Genomic DNA, 22,079 nt, shown 5'->3' with positions numbered 1-22,079 from the left:
TAGCCAGTTTTGGCCAACAGCAGAGGAAAGAAAATATCTCAATACATTTATAAGCAGGTTTATTTAGCTCTCTTATATATGAAATATATCCACAGTTATTACAAAAGTGTGCAAACACAAGTTCTAGCACAGTACAGTAAAAAGGGGTGTTCAAGGAGGTACATCTGAGATCTACAGTATCTTGTCTTCAAAAGGAAATATTTCCATTAGACATTGTAGGCAGAAGAAGACACATTTCCTCCATGGCCTGTCCAGTTAGTATGGATAAATACACCTGGCTTCGATAATAATTCATATGTATGCGCACCAAAGTAATCACGCTGAGCCTAGAAAAAGAACACACACAAAGTAAAAAGACACATGAATATCAGAGTCATACAAGTACTAGGAATTGCACTTACTGAGACTTGAGTATATGAATTCAAGAAATAAGACCCAACTCTGACATTGTAACATTCATACTTACTTTCTCATTATTAAGAAAAACTACAATGAAACATTTATTAATACTATAATTTTGTTCTGCATACTAACCTAAAAGACAAGCACATACATCCAAAAGTCAAAAGATATACACTTTTTTTTATATAGCATTTTGATCCAAAGGCATTGTAATGGAACAAACTCTCCTTTGGAAAAGAGGTATTGTCTGTGTTTAATTGAGTGCCCCTTTAATCAATTATCATTTATGTAGTACATGATAAAAATTACATTTAACTTTTAACCTTTGATCAAGAACAGATGCTACTTCTGGAAGAAACGAAGGAAAGTTGGCAAGAGAAAGTAGCCTTAAGCTGTCCTTAGGTGACATGCAACCATATATATGGATAAAAGGGATTAGGGTACTTCATCAGGGAAGACCACCAAGGACGCCCAAAGAAAGGAAGGGCCTGAACAGGAACCAAGAAGAAAGACGCCACATACTTATACAAGTCAGGTAGATTAGAATGAATATGTATTAGATTGATAGAATACACGCAAATTTAATATATAAATGTAACAAAGATGACAGCATTGGGTGCAATCTCTCTCCTGGCTGTGTGAGAATTGGCTTATGGCACACCAGGTAAAGGATAAGTTTTTTTAAACAACAGTATCATTACCTCTAGTTCACAGGCAGAATGCTAACACATGCTGGGCACTCTCATACCACCACCTCTGACGTTCTATGACCAGACATATTATAGTATTTTTCTGTCTTGAATTTCAGGTTTCAAAGAATTATACTAGGCAATCTATGTCTATATTTTCACAATGGTGGAGTATGAGGTACTGCCATCATGGTCCTTAGATCAGTACTTCAATAGCAACACAATGATATTTCAGTAGATAGATGATATACCCCACTATTTCAGGCACCTACCTGAACCAGGTTAGCTGGTAGCATTTCATGTCTGTATCCATCATAAAAAGAAAGTGCTGTAGTGAAGCAGGGCATAGGAATACCAATCTGGACTCCAGTACTGATTACACGTCGCCAGGAGTCCTGGAGGAGGGGAGAGAATATTAATAAAAAAACAACTTTTCAGTGCTTGCTCAAATGTATATGCAGGCACACAAACTATTCTAGTATAATAGCACATGCTATTTCACATCATATAAAATCTACATCTGGGCAAATGCGGTGGTAGATTCCTGATTTTACACAAAGAAGGTCGATCCAAAACAAAAGCAAGTAAGACAGAGTTAGCAAACAGGAAAATAAAAGTGCAGGTATATACTTCACATGCAGTCAAACAACTCAAACAATGACGCTGTTCTTTTGCATAAATATCATCTGTGCATCCCAAAAGCATGACCACAGTTGCAAAAATACCGAACAAACATTGAGACATTTTCAGGACATCTAATCGAGCACACACAGTACAACAACCCGCACAAGGGCATAAGAGGTCAGCACATTGCTTCATACAAACACGTGGATAATTATTATTTTATCTGTATATCTGATTTAGTAACCTGCATGGAATATTCAGATTCAATAAAAAGAATTATTAATGATAATATATGACTGCTTTGTTTGCCAGATAATCTGGTTTTAGTTCTCCCTGTCATCTCCTGTCCAAATCAGAACACTGTTTGGACAGACCTAAATCTAATGAATAGCAGGTCTGGAACACTGTTATTTTGGTGCTACTGCAAGCAACAGTAACAGATCAGAGCTTTATACTTTGTACCACTGACATCCAAGTGCATAGTACCAACAAGATACATGGCAGATAAGAGAATGTTCATACAGGCTAGACTTTTTTTTTCCTGACATTGTGGTTCTACTGAATTCATATATTCCAGCTTAAGGTTCTTCTGTAATGGTAAAATGGAAACCTTTAGTTTCTAATGGTAGCTTGGCTAGTGTTCAAGAGAAGAGCCACGACACAAGGACTATATGTTCATTTGGTTCTGTATTATCTTGATGTTCACAGCATAAATATACATTGCAACATTATGTAAGACCTTGGTTTGCAGCTTGATATATCTGAATGATGATTAATAAAGTGATGCAAAAGCTTTTCTTTGTTTAGAACTAACATTTTCCAACTTTTTGGTGAATCAGAGGCAAGAGGCATTTGTAGGTATTTTTGAAGAACAGGTCACTAACCCTGGTGTCTGGCAAAATTCTAATTTTGATCTCAGTATAGCCCACTTCTTCATAGTAACTTGCTTGTGCAATTTCAACCAGCTCCAATTATATAGTTTACTTCCCATCCTGATATTGTAAGACTGGTATGGTCTACTGAAAAAGAATACCTTGAAACCATAATGATTAATTCTTGCTCACGTGTGTATAGATGCACAAACACAGTCGTAAATAGCTTAAGGATTGGTTAGAGATCTTTGGGATTAAGGATGCTACTTATATAGGATTCAAAGACATTCTTTTTACCTTTTCATTTTTCAGTGTAAATATACTTGTGAAAGAAACAAGCTGAAGAAGTTATACTGCTGTTTTTATGCTTTTTCTTCCTTGGAAACTCACCTGACATTTTTCAACAGCTGTCTTAAAGAAATCATCCAACAGCAAATTCTGGAGCTCAGGGTTTCGATCAAAAGCATCTTTGATTTTTCCCAGGAACACACTAGGCAGAAACACGTAAAGCAGGAATCAAATTTCATATCTTTCTACAGTGGCCCAGAATCCAAAAATTACAGTGCCAAGATTTGACTCAGACTGATTCCAAACATCAGGAAAGATGAAAACAAAACAAAGATCAACAGTGGCTAAGCCACCAGAAAATGGGTGTCATCTGGTAATCTCTAATGCTGACTAAAGAAACCTGGTGTCTTATCAGCTGATTAACTCCATGAATTTCCCAAGAAGATTTCCAGGCTTCTCAGTTTAGCGCTGCATAAAGAAAATTGCCTTCTCTTCTCCCCTCAGTAACTAAATTACAATTCATCCCAATTACCTTCTGATGATGCAGCCTCCCCTCCACATCAATGCAATGCCACCATAATTCAGTGTCCAACCAAATTCTTTGGCTGCTTGTCGCAGCAGCATGAAGCCTTGGGCATACGAGATAATCTTGGATGCATACAGGGCCTAAAAAAAAAAAAAAATCATATTCAAAGAGAACTTCCACAAAATTGAACAAGAAACTTTATGATTGACATGCTCTATTTAGTCCACATTTTGCTCTGTGGACACCACTACGCAACCCAAAATGGGATGGCTGAAAGCAGGCAACACCTGTCATGAAAGGCAAACATAAGAGCTTCTCACCAAGGTTTACAGCATCAACTTGCTTTTATCTGCAGCTTTAACAGAGTACTCTGCAAAGCGCAATGACTCACCTTGCGTATGTCCTCCAGAAAGGCTTTCTTGTCCCCACTAAATTGAGTCACTTTAGGCCCTTTCAGCAGCTTACTGGCCTGTACTCTCTCATCCTTGAGGGAAGACAGGCACCGTGCAAACACAGCTTCACCTTTACACAGGGAAGGAAAGAGCAGACAATTAGCAAGATCAGCATCACCGGTAAGGTCTACTTGAGATACCTGTCCTAATGCACAGTTGAAGTGCCTCTGTATGATGAGCCACTGCTCAGTCAAATGAGAAGAGAAGTGTACAAATTAATTATTTCAGCTGCGTTACTGAGGGGCCAAACTGCCAGCCACCACAACCACTGGGTAAATACCATCTGATACAGTTTTGAAATGATAAAGGAAAAAAACAAAGTTATCCACATGAAAATTTAACCTCAGGAACCATCACCAGCTCTTAGGTTTTAGCTGTTTTAATACTCCTCCCTAACCACAGAAAGCAGATAGCCTTGCACAGCAGTGCAAGGCTTGTTGACTTCACTAATTCTTGTAACATACCTTGAAGATAAAAAGCTGTTGCATAAATGCCAGCTCACATCAAAACACTAAATGTGCTTTGAAATACACACACACAAAATAACGATAACTAGAATTTAACAAATTTGTTAGGCCCACAACACTAGTTTCCAGAAACCCACAAGACAGTTTTACAACATCATTAAGCAGGTTATTAAACATCATTTGCCAGAGCTAAGGAGTTATCCAAGCTGTATCTTCAGCTGCTAAAGAATAAGCCTGAATGCCAATCTCTTGATCTGATTCTTAATCATGCTGCTTTAAGTTGTACTTATTTGCAGTTGAAAACAGGGTTGGCAAATGAAAAAAAAAAAAAAGCTTCTTTTCCAGTGTCTGATAGAAGGAAAGTAATTAAGTTTTTTATAGCTTTCATACTGAACTTTCCTTCTTCCTTTTAAGTGAGCTGTAAATTAAAAAAAAAAAAAAAAAAAAAAGGTGAATGTGTCATGAGTCACATTTTCACAGGATTCTGGACCCTCCCAGCAGCAGAATTAACAGACCATATCAAAATCAGAGCTGGCTCCTCTCCATTTCTGCAAAAACTTCCTTCTGCAGCTGGGGAGAAGAAGGAGGGGGGGTGGAAATCAGGAAAAAGCAGAGGCAGCATGACGCTGCTTTTACAAGGAGAAGTCTGCAAGTCACGTTTATGCAATAAAACCACACACACAGCAACTGCCCTAAGAATGGCCATGTTTGCACAAGGGCTATTACACATACTTCCTTATCTACTGATCATTACCCAACAGTGCTACCCTGGCATTGCAGAGGACTCATCAAGGAGTGTCTCCTCCACCCTTAATCTTTGCAGGAACCCTACAGTAGGGAATATTAATAGCACAAGTGAAAATCTTTGTTTTTCAAGCCTACAACTGAAAGACTATAGCTGTAGTAGAATACTAAAACTATTTACAAAGCTTGTTTTGTAAAAATACGTTGCTGCAATGCAGCCACATTTCTGTCATAGCTATCACTGTAGTTACTCTCTTTAGCACACTGAATACAGTTTACCTTGTCTTGTAATACAGCAGGACTTGGGAAGGGAAAAGGAGGTAGAGAAAGCATGAACAATAAAGCCAGTTTGAGAGCAAAGAATCTTTGGAGTCATTATCGTACTTACGCAAAGGGAAAGTCCATGTGGGACCTGTGCTAAGAGCACTCTAAACATGTTGCAAATCTATTACAACTCAGGTGTCACAACTCTGAGGCCAGGCTGGATAAAAGGGCAGGTAACTACTAGGTATGGATGTGGACAGGTAAATTCTCACACACTTTAGGGATACAATCTAAAGTAATTACAAAATACATTCCTATCATCTTAGTTTGGCTTTCAGTGAGTGGCTGTACTAGCCACAAAACAAAACCCAGCACCATTCCACAGCGTATAAACAAACACCATAACCAACTGCCATGATGGAAAAACAGCAGTCACCATCACAGGGTAGCAGTTTGCCACTGTAAAAATATCTCTGTGCTCCTCAACCCATACCATGGTCCAGCCGTTGTGTTTTTGTCTAGTTATAGCGAAACACAGAAAAAGGAGAAGGAAATGCTTAAATAGATATCTGAAAAAGAAGTACTTATCGAGCAGTGTGCAAGCAATGAGGTTTGGGGTTTCCCTCCCTGCCTTTTTTTAAAAAAAAAAACAAAAACAAAACCACTTTCAAGGCTATGATGGGATTGGGAGCAGGAGATAAAGCAGAGGATGACTGAGAGGAATGCTGCCTCAATCTAGCATGACACTGAGTTACATTCACCTGTCACTAAGTAATCACCAGCACTGCAAAGATACCATGTACAACGGTGCAGTAACAGTACTACAGACATTTGAGAAACCAGGTGAAAACAAGCTCAGCAAAGAAGAACAGAGTTAACAGCAGTCAAGAGCAGAAAGACTGCAACAGCCTCTTCCCTGGGCCAAGCCCTAGTACAGGCTCATTTCTGAGATCACTGTGAATTACATGCTCCTTAGTGTGATGTGCTGTGTGGAGGTAGGAAAGACAAGGCTGGATCAAAGAACTAGTTACCTATGAGTGTGACAGGGACTCCGTACTCCAGGGCAGAAATTGCTGTCCACTTCCCTGTGCCCTTTTGTCCTGCACTGTCCTTGATCTTTGGGAGGAGGTACTTGCCATCACTGTCTTTGAATTTGAGAATATTGGCAGTGATTTCAATCAGGAAAGAGTCCAGCTCCGTCTTATTCCATTCCTGAAATACCTGTAAGAGAAGAAAAAGTATATGTAGACATACATATATACACACCAATTTACTATATATCTAATATATATATCTACTTATTTACTAATATATCTGTACATATAGATACATATGTATTCTTACAGTGTTCATCTTATCTCAGTTACTGGTTATTGGTACCTTGCCACAGCTACCAATGATTTCTGCACCACTGAAACAGCACTGCTCAGAAGCCCTGCACTGGAAGGACACCCCAGAAACACAGCTGCAGGGCGTCCATTTCCAAATGGAAAGGCAGAAGCAGAGCTGGTCCTGTTAGCTATCACCACAGGCACTGAGGGCTGGAAGCAGAACCGGCCTTTCAAGATACAACACACTTATCAACTTGCTTCAGGCAAGATTTGCTTGGGTGATTATAAAGCTCAATCTTTTACTAGCTTTTTTTTCTGGCATGAAGTTGCTTTCTGGGGAGAAATCAGCTGTAGAATGGGAGAGTTCAGATAATTTCTATAAACATTGAGGTGTAAGTGCTTGCTGCCCCCTACCTCGTTTTGAAGCTCAGCTGTCCTTGGCACAAAGCGTGTCAGAAATATTCATTTCACTTAATTACAGCAGCTTTAAGCTGCCCCTATCAACAGCAGACACCAAGCCTCAAGGGAAGACACTAAAATCTACAAATTACCTTCGACATCTCATCATGCTCCATGCCCACCACATCTTTCATCAGGTGGTAGGCCTCACAGATCAGCTGCATGTCTCCATATTCAATCCCGTTGTGCACCATCTTCACAAAGTGTCCAGCACCCTCATCTCCTACCTGTCAGGAAACATAAAAAAATAAATTAAAAATGCCATCATAAACACTGCTGTCACCATGTCCACTGTTTAATACCTACCTATGGATTCCTTCCACCTAAGAAAGCTTTATCAGCTAGGTACTAACTGAAAATGCTATGAACCTAATCGCTTTGATTCACTTTGCTTCCCCACCTCACAACCCAGCCATAAAACTTTGTTCTTCCACTGTATTGCATAAGTTATCAGAGTTCGGTTCAGAGTAAATCTGAATTGAATGCAGTCAGCCAGAAATATCAACGTAGCACAGTGGCTAGCTTAATTAGCATTTTATGCATTAGCTTCAGCAACCAAGCTGCCTACACAAGGTAAGGTCGGTATCAAATAAATATTTACCCAGTCACAACAAGGTTCCCCAGATCCCACTTTAGCAGCAATGCTTTGGAATATGGTCTTGATATGGGGCCTGTGGGGAGAAATAATATGGCTCAACAGATAAGCAGAGGACACAAACACCACAAGAGAAAATCCATCAGTATGATGCATCCTTCAGGAAGGATGGGGCGAGGGCATGCTGGCAGGCTGACATACACAACACACAGCAATGTCAAAAAAAGTATGCTTTTCCCAGAACTAGACACTGCAAGAAACGGGGACAGCCATGTCATACACTTAAAGCACTGTGCAGACAAGCTTAGTGTACCTAAAAGAGTCCAAATATCACTTTCTCCATTTTACAGATGGGGAAACCAAGGCAGGTTATGATACAGGCTCATACTCGGAGAGGATCAGTGGCAGAGCTGAAGCAAAGCCAAATTCTGCTCAATAGCTACAAGAAAAATCCAGGGTGATCTGGAGGAGGAGAGCAATGAGGGAATAAACTCCATGAATGCGAGTCAGGATACAGTAACTTGCACTACTTCAGTAACTAGGAGCTTCTGCGACCATCGGGCTCCCCACCGCATGGTAAATTTCCAAGCCAGCAAGAGAGCATTACAGAACGCCACGTCTGAAGCAAGCTAAAGTGACCACTGGGAAAGGAGCATGGGTGGCACATGGTCTGCAGGTGCAATGAAAGAGGGGGGGCAAAGTTCAGGCAAGGGTGGCAAATAGAAGCTGTCTTCATAGAGCTTTTTATAGCAAAAAGAAGAGCAGGCAGCAGAGAGAACTGTTACATTGTCGCTGGCTTTGTGCCCTCAAATTTGGACAGGCTGTTACTGGTGTGAAATGCTAAAGCAAACGAAGGGACAGGGACATGAGATTCTAAAGCACAGGTAAAGCCTGGAAAACCCTTTTATTTCTACCTTTGCAGAGAAAATGGGCAATCAGGGATAAAGTCTAATATGAACATCGCTGGTACAAACATGTAGTGAAGCCTCCCTTAACAATGCATGTCAATACAGTGATGTATGCTGCTGCCCATTTTATGGCTAACAGCTTTCCTAGTGCACAGGGCCCCAAACGAAAAATCATAATATTTTGCTTAAACTAATAAAAAAAAAAGTACTTTCTCCTCTTCCACACATTTCTACCTCTAGATTTCTGTAGGTATTACTTTCGCCTGTGATTCCCTGAAATAAAAACCTGACCTAGTTTTTCCTGCTATGAAAATCCGCACTGGCGGATGACCCCAGATATGTTGGGAAATCTTGAGCCTTGAGGAAGTAAGCTGGCAACATATCTTGTTCTCTCCACACCCATGTCCCTCCTCTTTTCCTCCCTCAGCTTTTAACATGAACAGAAGATGATTATTGCAGGCCAGACTGAAGAATATTCAAGCTCATGCTTACCAGGCTTCTTTGGCTCCTCCTGGCATGAGTGAGGGACCATATCGGGCACCCTCCTCTCCACCACTCACGCCACTTCCAACAAATAAGATGCCCTTTTTCATCAGCTCCTTACAACGTCTCTGGAACAAAAAGAGGAGCAACATTAATTTCTTTTAATGCCAGAGCCTTAGAAACAAAGGTTAGCAAATCAGATCTAAATTAGGTTTTCAACTCTGCTTTGAACATGCTAGCAGACAACTTCAGAGAAAGCTTGTACGACAAAGTGAATGTTAGGAAACTTCCTGTTGCTTTGACATGGATCCTTGCAAAAGAGACGTGCCGAGAGAACAAATTCCTTGTAACCACCAGAGAAAAGAGCACCGTATTGAGGCTGGAAAAGGCTCACAATTAAGTGCCAGGTGATACATGCTATGTGCAAAGGCGTGGGGGAGGCAGATTAGGCCCAGGTTGCTGAGTTCATTATGCAGCAAAGGTGCAATTCTGGACAACTACATGGGAAGCTAATTCCTCTTGAGTGGGAGAGAAACACAGGCTGAGATCTGTAAGCGGAGCTGCAAGCTCTCCAAGTATTAAACCTCATTTAATACCCGTTTTTAACTCTGGCTTGGCCAAGTCACTTATCGAAAAACAGGAATGCGAAAGCAGAAGGGCTAATACCAGTATCCCCTCTAAGATTCAGAGGCACCAATTTGTGTGCAACGCTTTCATGTAATCATCCCAGATGGGCTGACGTAACTTCAACAGTTACAGCCTGCTCATATGTAGGCCTTTAAAAAAAAAAAAAAAAAAAAGAAGCATTCAACAACCAGATCATTGCTGCTTTCATTGCCAAGGCAGCCAAACCAGCAGTTCTGTCTTACTGGATCTTCCCACAGTCACGCAGAAGAGCGCAATAACAATACAAATAACAATAATAAATGCAATACCGTCCGTACTACTTCAGAACCTGTATTTCAGGACCTTGTCAGCTCCTAGCACACAAGACCAATTCAATAAATATCCTTAGATTTTCAATTCTTCCTGAAAGCTCCTTAAGACTGTAACAAGACATTTTCTAAGAGCCTTCACTCTTCAGAAGATGTCAGTAAAATAACCTTTGATAATTTGGGAAAGTTAAAATAAGAAATATATTTGCAAAACAGTTCCTATCTACCGCAACAACTGATTTTTAATACACTGCATGATCTAGTTCTGCAGAGAACTCAGCTTGGCCTTTCCTGAGGGGAGATGACTGACTGTTCTCATGATCACGGAGAAAGAATCACGGGAAGTGTATTTTATTCACCCACTTTGGGCAGAAAGCAGGCTTACCGTGGTATCTCTGTACTCAGAATTCCCACCATCAATTATGATGTCTCCAGTCTCCAGCAAAGGCACCTGCCAAAAATAAATCAGCATTTTGGTTTTTTTTTGCCTAGACTCAAAAATTTATCACTGACAAATAATTGAAATCTTCCAGAGGAAGCTTCTCCAAGAAACAGAGGGAAGTCACAGTTAAAAAGAAGGTTTGCCTCACCAGTTTATTGATGAAATCATCCACCGCACTTCCAGCCTTCACCAGCAAGATGATGCGCCGGGGCTTCTTCAGCTTTGAGACCATCTCCTCCAGACTGTGGGCGCCGATCACTTTGGTTCCTTTGGCCTCGTTCGCCAGAAAGTCATCCACTTTGGAAACCGTCCTGTTAAAAGCGCAGACCTGGAAGAACACATTAATAACATGTCAATAAAAGCGTGTTAATAAAAGCTGCCAGCTGAACAGTTACTTTAGCTCAGGCTACAAATTACACAAGTAAGGCCTGATGGCGTGTGCTCTCCCGTTTCCACCTGAAGGCACCGAGCAGGGCCGAGCCTCTAACTTGCAGCGTGTCTCTGCAAGCACCTCGGGAACCCATTGCTAAGAGCCAAGCCTAAAGCACGCTTCAGTGAAAAAGGTGCTGATGTGTAAGCCATGCATCAGGTGGCTGGCTCAGCACGGGCACGCAGGGCTGCTTTTCACTGGAAACGGGACAAAGGACAGCCGGGGTGATAATTACAAGGAAAAACCAGCACCCAGCGGGCTACCACAGGGGAAATAAGGGCTGCGCGCCCGGGTGCGGCCAGGCAGCGCTTCCTTCGGCTCACCACAAAGCCGTGGTCGTCCATGTTCAGGATCAGGTTCTGGCCCATCACGGCCAGGCCGATCAGGGCGATGTCGGCTCTGTGGAGGGGGAGGAGGAGAAATGTCAGCGAGTCGCCGCCAGCAGCGCCCACGGGGAGCGCCCCCAGGGAACACCCACGCCCTGACCCGGCCGGCAGCCAGCCCGGCCCCCCCGGCCCCCACAGCCCCCTCAGGACCCCCTCAGCCCCCCCAGCGCCCCCCCATCCCCCGCCCTCACTCGGCCATGGCGGCGGCGGCGCTCGGGGCTCGGTGCGCGGCTCCCCCCTCCCGCCTCGCTCCCTCAGCGGCACCGAAGGGGCGGGGCGAGGGCAGAGCGCGCCCATTGGGTCCCGCCGCCAGGCCCCGCCCCACTGCCCATGGGCTGAGGGTTCGGGAGGGAGGGCGGCGCCCCGCCCCTTAAAGGGCCAGGCCCGTCTCCCTTAAAGGGCCAGGCCCCCATTAAAGGGCCAGCAGAGCTGTGGGAGGGGGCAGCGCGGTGGCAATAAACCGGGGTTTAGAAGGGCAGAGACGGGCCCGAGGTGCGGGGGAAGGCCAGGCTGGCTGCCACCAGCCGCTAAGAGGGGTCCCCTAGGGCAAAACCCATGCCAGGGCCACACTGGATTTGCACTTGGACCAGGCGCTGTTGAAAACCGCACGTTTGGGCAGCGAACACTGACCCCAGGGGCTTGGGGGTGGCTGGGGGCTGTGCTCTCTCCTCTCATTAAGGAGCATTAATTACCTAACCGCTGTTGGTAAATTGGCTGCAGTTGTAGTCAGCACCTCATACACTGGCCAGGAGGAGTCCTAGCCCTGGGGGTGCCACAGCACGAGGACTGGGTGTAGCTTGGGGGAAGCAGCACCACAGCAAATCTATGTTTTACACACAAGGTCGACCTCCCAGAAAGGACTTCCCAGGACAGCAACCCTTAGGTAGGGGCACTTAGTGAAAGAAAGTGCTTCAGTGGAGGAGCGAGCTGCTTCCCTCAAGCAAGGGCAACCAGAAAAAGCCAACGGGCTTCTTACGTGCCTGGCTCACAACTCGGGTGGGTCAGCAAGAAAGCAAGACATCTGTGAGGGCTTTCCAGAGAAGGAGCAGATGTTGGCAGCAGCCTGGTGAAAGCATTTTGCCATCACGAGGCTGTTTTACAGCTGCAGTTACCCCAGAGGTGGTGGCCCATTCCTGCGGGGCTCAGATGCTTGGGGAAGGCCATGTCCAGTCTCCTCCCTGAGGCTAGAGACACACAGGGAGTCCCTGGCACATTGTGGTTGTCCCCAGAGCTGGGACGTCACTCTGGTGGCTTGATTTCAGACATTTCCTGTCATTCTTAGCAGTCACCTCCAGCTAAGCAGTTCAGCATTGGCAGCACTAGTACAACCTTATTTTATCTGTCAATCAAAAAACATTTTTGAAAGCATCTAAAAGTGACTTAGAAATGCCGTGGAACATACCAAAGGGAAGAGGATAACGAAGGATAAGGAGAACCTCTCATCCTTCTCAAGAACAGCTGAGACAAATCTCTTTCCACAAATGCATAAGCTTGCTCAGGACAGATTTTTAAAACAATACAAGAAACTAGTAATGAAATCCTGATAAAAGGAGCACACATTATACCTGGTAATGCACTTGGTTGTACCTTTATTGTTTCACCTCGTTCACTAACAGTTCAGTGGTGCAAGGTTACCATACACAGTTAGATAATATCTGCATTGCACACCTAAGGCTATACAGCAAATGGATCAGAATTAGTACAAATACATGAACTATATTTACATTTTGTATACTCAAGCTCCAAACATCAGATATTTACAAAATAAAATATGAAAATGAAAATCTGAAATTAATGTACAGTGTTGCTGATGCACTCCTTCGCTGGGATGAAATCAGTTTGCAAAGACATTTGTTCAAGAAGGCCACTTATACAGTGTATACCTTGTATACCTTGTGTACAGAGAGGTTAAACAGGGAAATGGGAACTGCAAGAAGAAAAAGGATGTGTTTCAGTGCAACAGCATGTCTAATGTCCAAAGTCAAGAACGTTAATCAACTGCACGTGAAGTATGAACAAGCAGAGTGGAAAATTAAGAACTGATCCTGGGAAGTGCTGATCGTCCAAGACTCCCTCTGCTTCTACTCCTTGGATTCAGTGTGAGCAAGAGGTAGCTCAGTACTGCTCAGGATCGGGCCATAACTTGGCAACATTAAGAATTCAAGTTTTGACCTCCACACCCTCAGTTTTCTGAATACACGTCTGCTCCTGTTAATTTAAAAACTGTTCCAATTGACATTGGACACGACCATCTGGTTAGTGTTGGACTAGTTTAGATTTCAAATACTTAGAACGCATAAATGGCCTTCTGAACAAAAAAATCTCAGTCCTGTTCTTGAACACCTGATGTTTTTAAACAAGGAAGCACAAAATTAATACATTCCTGCTACATATAGTATAGTTCAGACCACATATTGGGGTTATTAACCTCAATGGAGAGATGCAACGCACACGTTAGAGACCCATTTTGAAGTACATTCAGCAAACCGTTCCAGAGCAGCATTAGTTTCCTTCCTTCGAGCAGCAGGTTAACAACTGCATGTTCAACAAAAACACCACCACAGTATAAACTAACACAAACTGAGGCTGTGTAAGTGTACCAGAAAGATGCAGAGGCAGTATTAGTTGATGGGAGAGTACCAATGGGTGTTGTTCCAAAGCTAATCCTTTCTTATCTAAGGTGCAATTAATTACAGATGTATAAATATACAATACATTACATAAAATTAAATCCCTGTAAATTAGATAACAAGCAGCAAAAGGTTAAGTCTTTGCTTTGAAATACCTTGCTAATCAGTAATAAGGACTATTACACACTGGCAAGAAAAAAAACATCTCAGTGGTTTGGAAATAATATTACCTTCCCTTCTGCATCCCACAATATAGGAATCTTCTTTTAAAGAGTACTTAAAGTGCATTTCTAAAATACAGTATAGAAGGTTTAGTTCAGTTTTAAAAATATCCAAGAAGCTCCATCAAACATCATAGGGTTTTCATTGGACCAAAAGATAATTTTCTTCTCCCATTCACTGACGAACATAAAAAAAAACAAACTGTGGCACAACTTCACTCTCAACTCTCTCTAAGAAATGCCTATCAAGTTTGCTATGAGTGCTTATGCTCAATGGGCTGGCAGGCCCCCAGCACAATGCCTTGCCTCTAGTGGCTGGTCCTGAGAGCTGTCTGACTCCAGGACATCATAAGCATAACCAAGAGAGGGTTTTTTAATGTCAAGAGAAGGCAGCTTAGCATATTTTTCCCTTCTAAACAAACATTTTTAACTTGTCAGGCTAAATCAAAAAAGCTTTGAAGTGAATGGAAATCCGCTTTTTTTTTTTTGGCTTTGCTCGCCTTTAGAAGAAAATTTGGATTTCAGTCATCAAGTTTTAAGTAGGGAAACCAATGTCTCAGTACATACTGAAAAACCGTGTGCCTTTACGTCAGACACAGTAATGCCCACTTGAACTTCACATGAAAATTGATTTTGTCATAGATTATGCAGCTTTAAGAGATACTGGTGTTTAAAAATAGCATCTTGTTCTTCTGATAACCTGTTATCCATACAGACATCAAGTCACCAGAAGCTGCTTGGAGTCTTTAGATATAAGACACTTATGTAACACAGCTGTAACATTTCCAGCTCTGTATAAAGTAAGCATCCATCGCTTCCTGTTTTCAAAGATCCCTTAATCGTGTTTCTATTTAATGCTAATTTCTCCATGGTTCGTTTTCTGGTTTATCCAAAGCAAAGACTTAGCAAACTAGCTTTCTTCTAGTAAAAAAAAAAAAAAAAAAAAAAAAGATAAAAATTAAAATTTTTATCTCTCAGTGCGTCACATAACACCACCACTTAAACTGCTAGCCCTCCTCAGACTGGTTCCACTTTTATTATATACAGTGGTGATGGTGGCAGCAACAACTCAGTGCTTAAAATTAACCTAATTCATTCTTAAAACATCTTGAGATCGGCTTAGCTCCAGCCTGGGGAGCCCACTCCCAGCTCTAGTGGTCTTACTTATCCACACACTGGAAGTGCAGAGCGCCCATTGCATAACAAAGAACTATCATCACTGTAATAAGAGTCACATACAATTAAACAAGACAAAAACAGAATGAAAAAACAACTCTATTATGCTCCTGGGTCCCCAGGACATACACTCACTCTGGGTTCCAGTTCTGAAATAAATCTGAGGTCCATAGGAGACAAGATGAGCACATGATTTAGCTTGAGTACTATCTTGAAATACATAAGGATATGTCCTAGCAAGTGTCAGACTCCATCTCCCTGCTCCTTTTTCCAACCATCCTTTTAGGAGGTCCCATTATGCATTGCACTTTATCAAATGAAAAACTAATAATGCTAAAAAAAAAAAAAAAAAAAGTGCTGAGCTGATGACAGTCCCACATATACTTTTGGCCACAGAACTTCCAAGGCATGGCGAGACCTGGTGATGAATGACCTGAATCAAAATGACCTTCCTGAGCTGGAGTCACAAAACTATTTTTTCTCCTAGATGTGCCTACTGTAATGGTGGAACAAAACCCTTTTATCTCTCCCCAAGAGACAGGAACCTCAGGACTAAATTCCCGCACGTTCCTCCAGGATCACAGCTAGCCCTATCAGTGCCCAAGGTAAGTCAAGAAAGTACAGCGTAGCAGTCTGAAACACAGTAAAAGAAAACAAAGAAAAGCCCCCATCCTCCCTGAAAACCTAACTAAGACAGATGAGCTCACTTCTCAGGAAGGAAACTCATTTTGCCTTCCTTTCCTGGGGCAAGGAGCAAAGCTTTGCCCACAAGGAGAACTTCCACTGTAGGTCAAGAACTACCACCACGCAGCTGATCTCCAAGAAGCCAGATGTTACACCCCACTGACCAGGACCAGAATCTACTTGATCTGTCCTCCAGGAAGGATTATTTCTGAAATTAAAAGTAAGTGTGTGTGGGGGGGTTAGCTGATGAGAATTGCAGCAGGTAGATTAAGAGACATTCAACAGTTATTCCAAACGGAAGTGGAAGTGTCCTGCTGTTCCCTGAAGAATACTGCAAGTGCAAGGTCCAGAAAGCATTTTGTGGGCAGAGGGTACTTTGCCCCATGGACAGACAGGATGTCAGCTGAATATTACAGGTAGGGGATGCATGCATAAAGCAGGCATTTCAGAATAATGCCAAAGAACTGTCTTTCCTAGCAAACCAATTACAAGTGGAAATCTCTTCCAGGAGAGGTGAGGACTGCCGCTACAGTAACTCCAAAGTCAGAGCTAAAAGCAGAAAGGGGAGATATTGCCCTCCGGTGGTGATCTCCTGAAAACGCTCCAGGGAATGACCACACCGGTTCCTCACCTTCAACACTCTTCACCTGTGTCAAATCTGAGGCTGAGCACCTAAAACTTTAGAGAATATATCTAATATTTCAGCGATGAGCCATTTATTTTTCCTCCAGTTCTGTCTGCTCAGCTCACAGACGAGTACTGTTAATGTTTCAGGGGAAGAATTAAAGCCAAGCAGTGCTCACCTGCACCCCCACAGCAAAAGTTTAAAGGTAGATCACTGTAGCCAGCCCCTCTTAATTTGTTCCCTACCTTCTTCCAGTTTATGTCTTAGTCTGTTGGATCTGGGGAACTCAAAAACTTGCACCAAGTCCAAAATGCAGTCTACCCAGATAGATTTATCCAACATCAGCTTTCAACAGAGTTTAAATCAGAGGCTGGATCCAGAAAGCCTGAGGAGCTATTGCAGTTCCTGGCCGGGTATTGTCTACACAGAAGGGATAATCTTGCCCTGGCATTAGCACTTTGCCCTGAGGGAACTGATGACTATTGCCAAGTCACAAATTGAATGAAAAACCTGCAGCGCTCCAGACAGACAACAATGGACAGTGGGACAGACACCAAAAGGTCAGTTGGAATGGGAAAACAATTGTTAAAAGAATTTTTTTCTTTTTTAGAGCCGTGCATAATCACTTTCTTTCTTTTCCATTTTTTGTTTGGCCACATGCTACCAGTAGGATTCTCCGCACAAGTAAAAAGAAACAAGGTAGTGTTAGAATATCTAGAAAATGTGATGGAGTTGGGAAGGTAGGGGATGTTAAGCCACAGGATTACATACAAGAGAAACCGTCAAGAATCACAAAGAGAAAATGAGAGATAACACTTTATCTATCAGAAGGCGAGTTAGGGAGGACAGATGAGAACATTACATGGACTCAGTACTTCAGCTGGCCCGTGCGTCTTCGAGCCAGTTTTGACCTGCACAAGAAAGAAGTAAAAAAGCATTTGTTGAATTCTGGAAGTTTATTTTAATTCCCTCCCTAGACTTTCTCCATCTTTTTTGCTACCCTTTCATATAGTCCTTGCTCACTCCACACGTTTAGAAAGTAAAACATATCAAGGGCTATAATCTGAAAGACATCTCATTCTTCTGCTGTGCTCCTTTGGAAGGATGACTGGTTCTTTTAAGGACTGCACTGTTAAGAAACATTTGACACTGTACAGCAATAGCTTAATTTCTAATTCTTTCTTTCTTTTTACTGAAATTAAAAGCTACAGTAGTGAGACCTCTCCAGCAAGCAGGGGATGTCAGTGACTTGTATTAAAAGAGAAGGCTTCTGGAGAAGGTCAAAAAAGGAAGGAAACAAGATTTTCTGCTTTAGTCCACAATAAAGAGAATGAAAAAGCAGTCCAGAACCACCTGCATATAGGTATTAAGAAATTTTATAAATTTGTAAAATAGGAAATTTACAAGGAGCTTGAAAGACATTTTGTGGCTTCCAAATGTTTCATTGCACGATGCATACCACACATGTCCAAACCGTATACACATGTTAAGAGTGTCACAAACCAAAGCAACAGCCACTGCATTTCTTGAAATACAGGACTTTTTAATTTTTTGTTGCCCACCCCCCTGGCTCCCCCTTCAGGCAAACCTTTTTGTCAAATTCTTCGTAACAAGATTAAATTCTGTGACAAGCTATCTGCTTACTTTATGACTTTCTCACTATCTTTATGCTCCACAGCCTGTCTGCTCAGGAACTGCCTCTTACCTTATCGTGCCAGCAAGAAGTGGGTTGAAGGCGTATAACCAGTCATTCATGTCTTTGTCATTGATGGCCTGGAGCAGGACCCCACGATGCTTTGTGCACACACCAAAGGTGTTGGGTGTCTGGAATATTGAGGACAATTTAAAATAACTAAGTCTACAGGCACAGAAGTTGATGCATAATCCCTCCCTCAGGAAGAATGTGCTATGTCCAATCTCTAAGAAGAGATAAGGTCTTCCCATTAAGTCTCACTGATCATTTCCAGGATGTTACTAGTCAGACAAATGGAACATCACCTCCACAATACAATTTTAATTCAAGCAAGAGTGTGGACTTTAAGGGCAGCTGAAATAGACAAGTAAAGTAAGTTTGATTCTTTGCAGAATGCTTGCATGTGTTTTTTTTAAAAAACAAAACAATAAACAAGGTCATTTTAGCAATACTTGCTCATTAAAAGCAAACACAATCCAGCACAGCAGTTAGTTTCAGTCTCCTGTAGAACTACATCCAAATCATAAGAAAGCCTGAACAAATTGGGAACACGTTGTAGGCAGAGTCACCAGATGCCAGATAATTCTCCAAACAACTGCATGTCCCTCAGACCAGAGATGACACAGGATGTTATGGATGCACTACTAACTTTAATACTTCTGCTCTGCAGATAAACAAACAATTGCTCTGAGACTCACCTTCACCATTGCCTGCTGATCCTCACTGTATTCCACCTGAGCTGTGGATAAGTTTATGATCCCTCTTTCCACGGGATCTTTGTCACTGTTGTAAATAAAAACATAGGGACGGCGGACCACCACAAAGTGCTTGGCCCAAGAGCTGGAGAGTGGTTCCTTGAAGTGGAGGTATCCTTTCTTTGACACCACAGAGCTGGAAAAACAAAAACAAAAAACCACAGACAAATATCAATACATTTTCCCCTAAAAAAGGCAGCTACTGAGTACTCCTATTAACTACAAAGCACTGTACAGAACTTGGTCCTTAATATGTTTTGTCCACAACAACATCAGCAAGCTGAATTTTGTCTTCAGTAACTATGTAAAAGTCTCACAGGAAAAAGGAACCACAGAGATCTCTACTTCGGTGATTTTTAGCCATGGTTTTGATAATAAAAACCAGTACTTATAAGTAACTAGAAATCTTGTTCATTAAGTAGATGCAGGGAATGAATGCTGCAGAGATCAAATATCAACACAACTCTCACCAGTCCAGCTTCCAGCCTACATCACTGACCACTGTGTAGTCCTGCTATCAACTGTTTAATTTACCTTCCTCAAATGGGGAAAGGAAACTAGAACTCTCAGAAACCCTTGTGACAGCACTTAAGAAGCCATGATGACACTACAGTAGAAACACACCCTGGTCTGATTTCCTCAATATCAGGAACAAGATTTAGGAATTCATTCTTTCCAGCTCTGGCAAGATAGGAACTTTCTACGGCAGGAATTATCTGGAACTGTTCCATCTCATGACAGGGACTGGAGGCACGAGAATTTGCTTCTGGAGTCCTTTAAAAAAATGGAGAGAGACAAATAAATCAGAACAAAAGAACTGAATGTGGCAGTTGAATTTAAAGTGCACCTACAATCTAGACTTTTATAATTTTCATCCTCCAGTACAAGTTTTTTTGTATAATATTGCGAGCCATTTGTAAAATATTGAATAGCATTTCCCTCAAAATCTTTGAACAAAACTTGAGGCTCTGTTTTAAGGAGATAAATACTAACTGCTAGTAAGTTTTTTCCCACTACTACTCTCATTTCTCTTGCCAAATACAGTCACAACACAAACATTTCTTACTACGGTTTGATGTATACTTAGTACTCCTCTCAAGGATGTTAAACAGGGAAAGCACAAATTATATCCTTCACTAAGTAGTTATTCCTAATTTCATCAAAAATATCTTCTACAGATACAGCTGAGAAAAATAAATGAAGAGATCATTTGCTAAACTGTTATTCTGGGTTGTTGTTTGTAGGTCTTTTAAACAAACACCTGAAAAAAACAACTTAGGGACTCTTGATTGCTAAAGAAGCACTGGTCCCTAGAACAACACACACAGATGGTTCTTTCAGCACAAGGGATAAAAAACGGAGAAGTACAAAACAAGGGGAAAAATCATTGTGCGGAGTGACTGGAAAAGATAAGGAGAAGGTCCATATAAAGAAAACACTACTGAAAATAAAGAAAAAGAAGGGGAAAAATTCAGAAAACATAGCAAAGATAGCCTTAAACGCACTATATGCACTAAGAATTATTTTTTCTATTCATATCCTAAACTTACTTCTGATCAATTGAATTGCATCTTGAATCCACCAGCGAAGGACAGGTAGATGAAGGTGTGAGGGTAGCACTGCTGAAGCTTGACACTGATGGGTCCCGCCCAATCGGAGAAATATCAGACAACTACAAGGACAAATACACACAAAAATATTAGAGTTTTTTTTTTGGTATTCAGTCCTGGCTAGAATGTGTCAATTCTGCATGCAGAAGGCTTGGATAACAGAAAAGTATTTCTATCAGTCATTTCCCTACTCAGTTTTACAATTTTTGCCTATCTATCTATGGGTGAAAATACAATGGCACTTCTGTGCATGCAGCTTGTTATTAATGTCCTACACTCCTGATTATTCACACCTTGATTTCCTCAACAGAATATTAGATTATCTGGTTTGCCATGTAGTATTACCCGTGTCTACTGTCAATATTTTTAAGACCTGAATTATCTTTTTGCATAGGGAAAATGAATAACCTCCAGTCTGCTGTTACACTAGAAGCTATACCACCGTCCAAGTTCATACCATTTCTAATTCCTTCAATAGTCTTTGGAACCCAATGCTGAATAGCCAAATGCTTCCAACAGACTGAAATTAAAGATAATTAATACAAAGTGTTTTGTCTCTTCATAGTATCAACAGTTTCCATAAACTACAAATATACTGCTATTGTACTACAAATACGACGTATTGTATCAGATGAATTCTTTACCTTACAATCACTGATGCTGTTGTACACCTGGTTAAATTCCCGATTGAAAGTGTGAGTAAGAAGCTGAAGACACTGAGAGGAAAAGAAGAAACAAAGAAAAGGATTTTACTTGAAGATTTTTAGGGAAATTAGAACACAAGGCAATTAGCCAAACATACTTGGCAGCTCATGAAAGAACATGCAAATTCTAAACTCCTGTGGAAAAAAAAAAAAAAAAAAAAAACAGAAGAGGGGAATAACCACTTCCCTTGATTAAATTTTAAAGTTTCATTTACAGAACAACTACGGAAGAGGGATGAGATGCAGCCATAACCGCGCAGACATGGTCACCTGCACTGTCTGGTGAGAATGGCTGATTTTTGCTGTAGAGCATATTAAACTGAAACTCATGCAACACTGGATATTCACCACCTTACGTGACAAGCTCATCATTAATCCATAATCAATTCATAACTCCATTTAGACCCACACTGCTTTTCTTATATTATACCTTGGTGGCCAGCTCTTTCTCCCGATCCACCAGGCTCTCAATATCTGTGGAGTCATAGCCACTGCTCTCACTGGGCGTCACAGCACTCTCAAATGTTGTGGTGGAAATCTGGGAGGAAATGCTAGTGGAGGTGCTGAGAGTTCCACTGCTCAGACTGGGAGACAACGAGTCACTCAGAGACTTGGGGATGCTGTCACCAAGCTTTTCACGAAGCAGAAGGAAGTGCCGTGTTTTTTCCACCTAGTAAGGAAAGA

General features: G+C 41.7%; 2 protein-coding genes across 8 annotated transcripts in view; both read right to left on the bottom strand.

Annotated features, from left to right (window-relative positions):
- Positions 1-42: 42 nt before the first annotated feature.
- On the bottom strand, positions 43-11,617 carry PGD (phosphogluconate dehydrogenase). Its single transcript, XM_035557466.1, has 13 exons — positions 11,489-11,617; positions 11,235-11,310; positions 10,630-10,809; positions 10,425-10,490; positions 9,114-9,232; positions 7,720-7,789; positions 7,211-7,345; positions 6,360-6,549; positions 3,793-3,923; positions 3,408-3,541; positions 2,978-3,077; positions 1,364-1,486; positions 43-326 (listed from the first exon to the last, which is right to left on the bottom strand). Exons 1-13 carry the CDS (start codon positions 11,494-11,496, stop codon positions 207-209), a joined length of 1,452 nt encoding a protein of 483 aa, XP_035413359.1. The 5' UTR covers positions 11,497-11,617; the 3' UTR covers positions 43-206.
- Positions 11,618-15,804: 4,187 nt separating this feature from the next.
- The window catches only part of KIF1B (kinesin family member 1B), a 93,747-nt gene continuing 87,472 nt past the window's right edge, over positions 15,805-22,079 (bottom strand). For 6 of the 7 annotated variants that reach the window (XM_035557454.2, XM_035557458.2, XM_035557456.2 and 3 more), the window contains 7 exons: positions 21,826-22,065; positions 21,336-21,407; positions 20,632-20,753; positions 19,706-19,855; positions 19,025-19,217; positions 18,339-18,457; positions 17,247-17,544 (listed from right to left, as the gene is read on the bottom strand). In XM_035557454.2, coding sequence (XP_035413347.1) covers positions 17,502-17,544; positions 18,339-18,457; positions 19,025-19,217; positions 19,706-19,855; positions 20,632-20,753; positions 21,336-21,407; positions 21,826-22,065 — 939 coding nt within the window. In that variant the 3' untranslated portion in view covers positions 17,247-17,501. Of the gene's footprint in view, positions 17,545-18,338; positions 18,458-19,024; positions 19,218-19,705; positions 19,856-20,631; positions 20,754-21,335; positions 21,408-21,825; positions 22,066-22,079 lie in introns of all 7 variants that reach the window. The other variant, XM_035557459.2, reaches the window with a different exon arrangement.

Source organism: Cygnus atratus, chromosome 21, assembly GCF_013377495.2.
Source record: "Cygnus atratus isolate AKBS03 ecotype Queensland, Australia chromosome 21, CAtr_DNAZoo_HiC_assembly, whole genome shotgun sequence".
NCBI lineage: Eukaryota > Metazoa > Chordata > Aves > Anseriformes > Anatidae > Cygnus > Cygnus atratus.
The sequence above is the reverse complement of the archived record's forward strand: the minus strand, read 5'-3'. Positions and strand labels throughout refer to the sequence as shown.

Excerpts from the sequence above, each read along its gene's own strand:
- PGD (XM_035557466.1), bottom strand. Across the intron at positions 7,790-9,113 it reads GGAGGAGCCAAAGAAGCCTG|GCCCCATATCAAGACCATAT; the intron begins GTAAGCATGAGC and ends TTCTCCCCACAG. Across the intron at positions 327-1,363 it reads TACCAGCTAACCTGGTTCAG|GCTCAGCGTGATTACTTTGG; the intron begins GTAGGTGCCTGA and ends TTCTTTTTCTAG.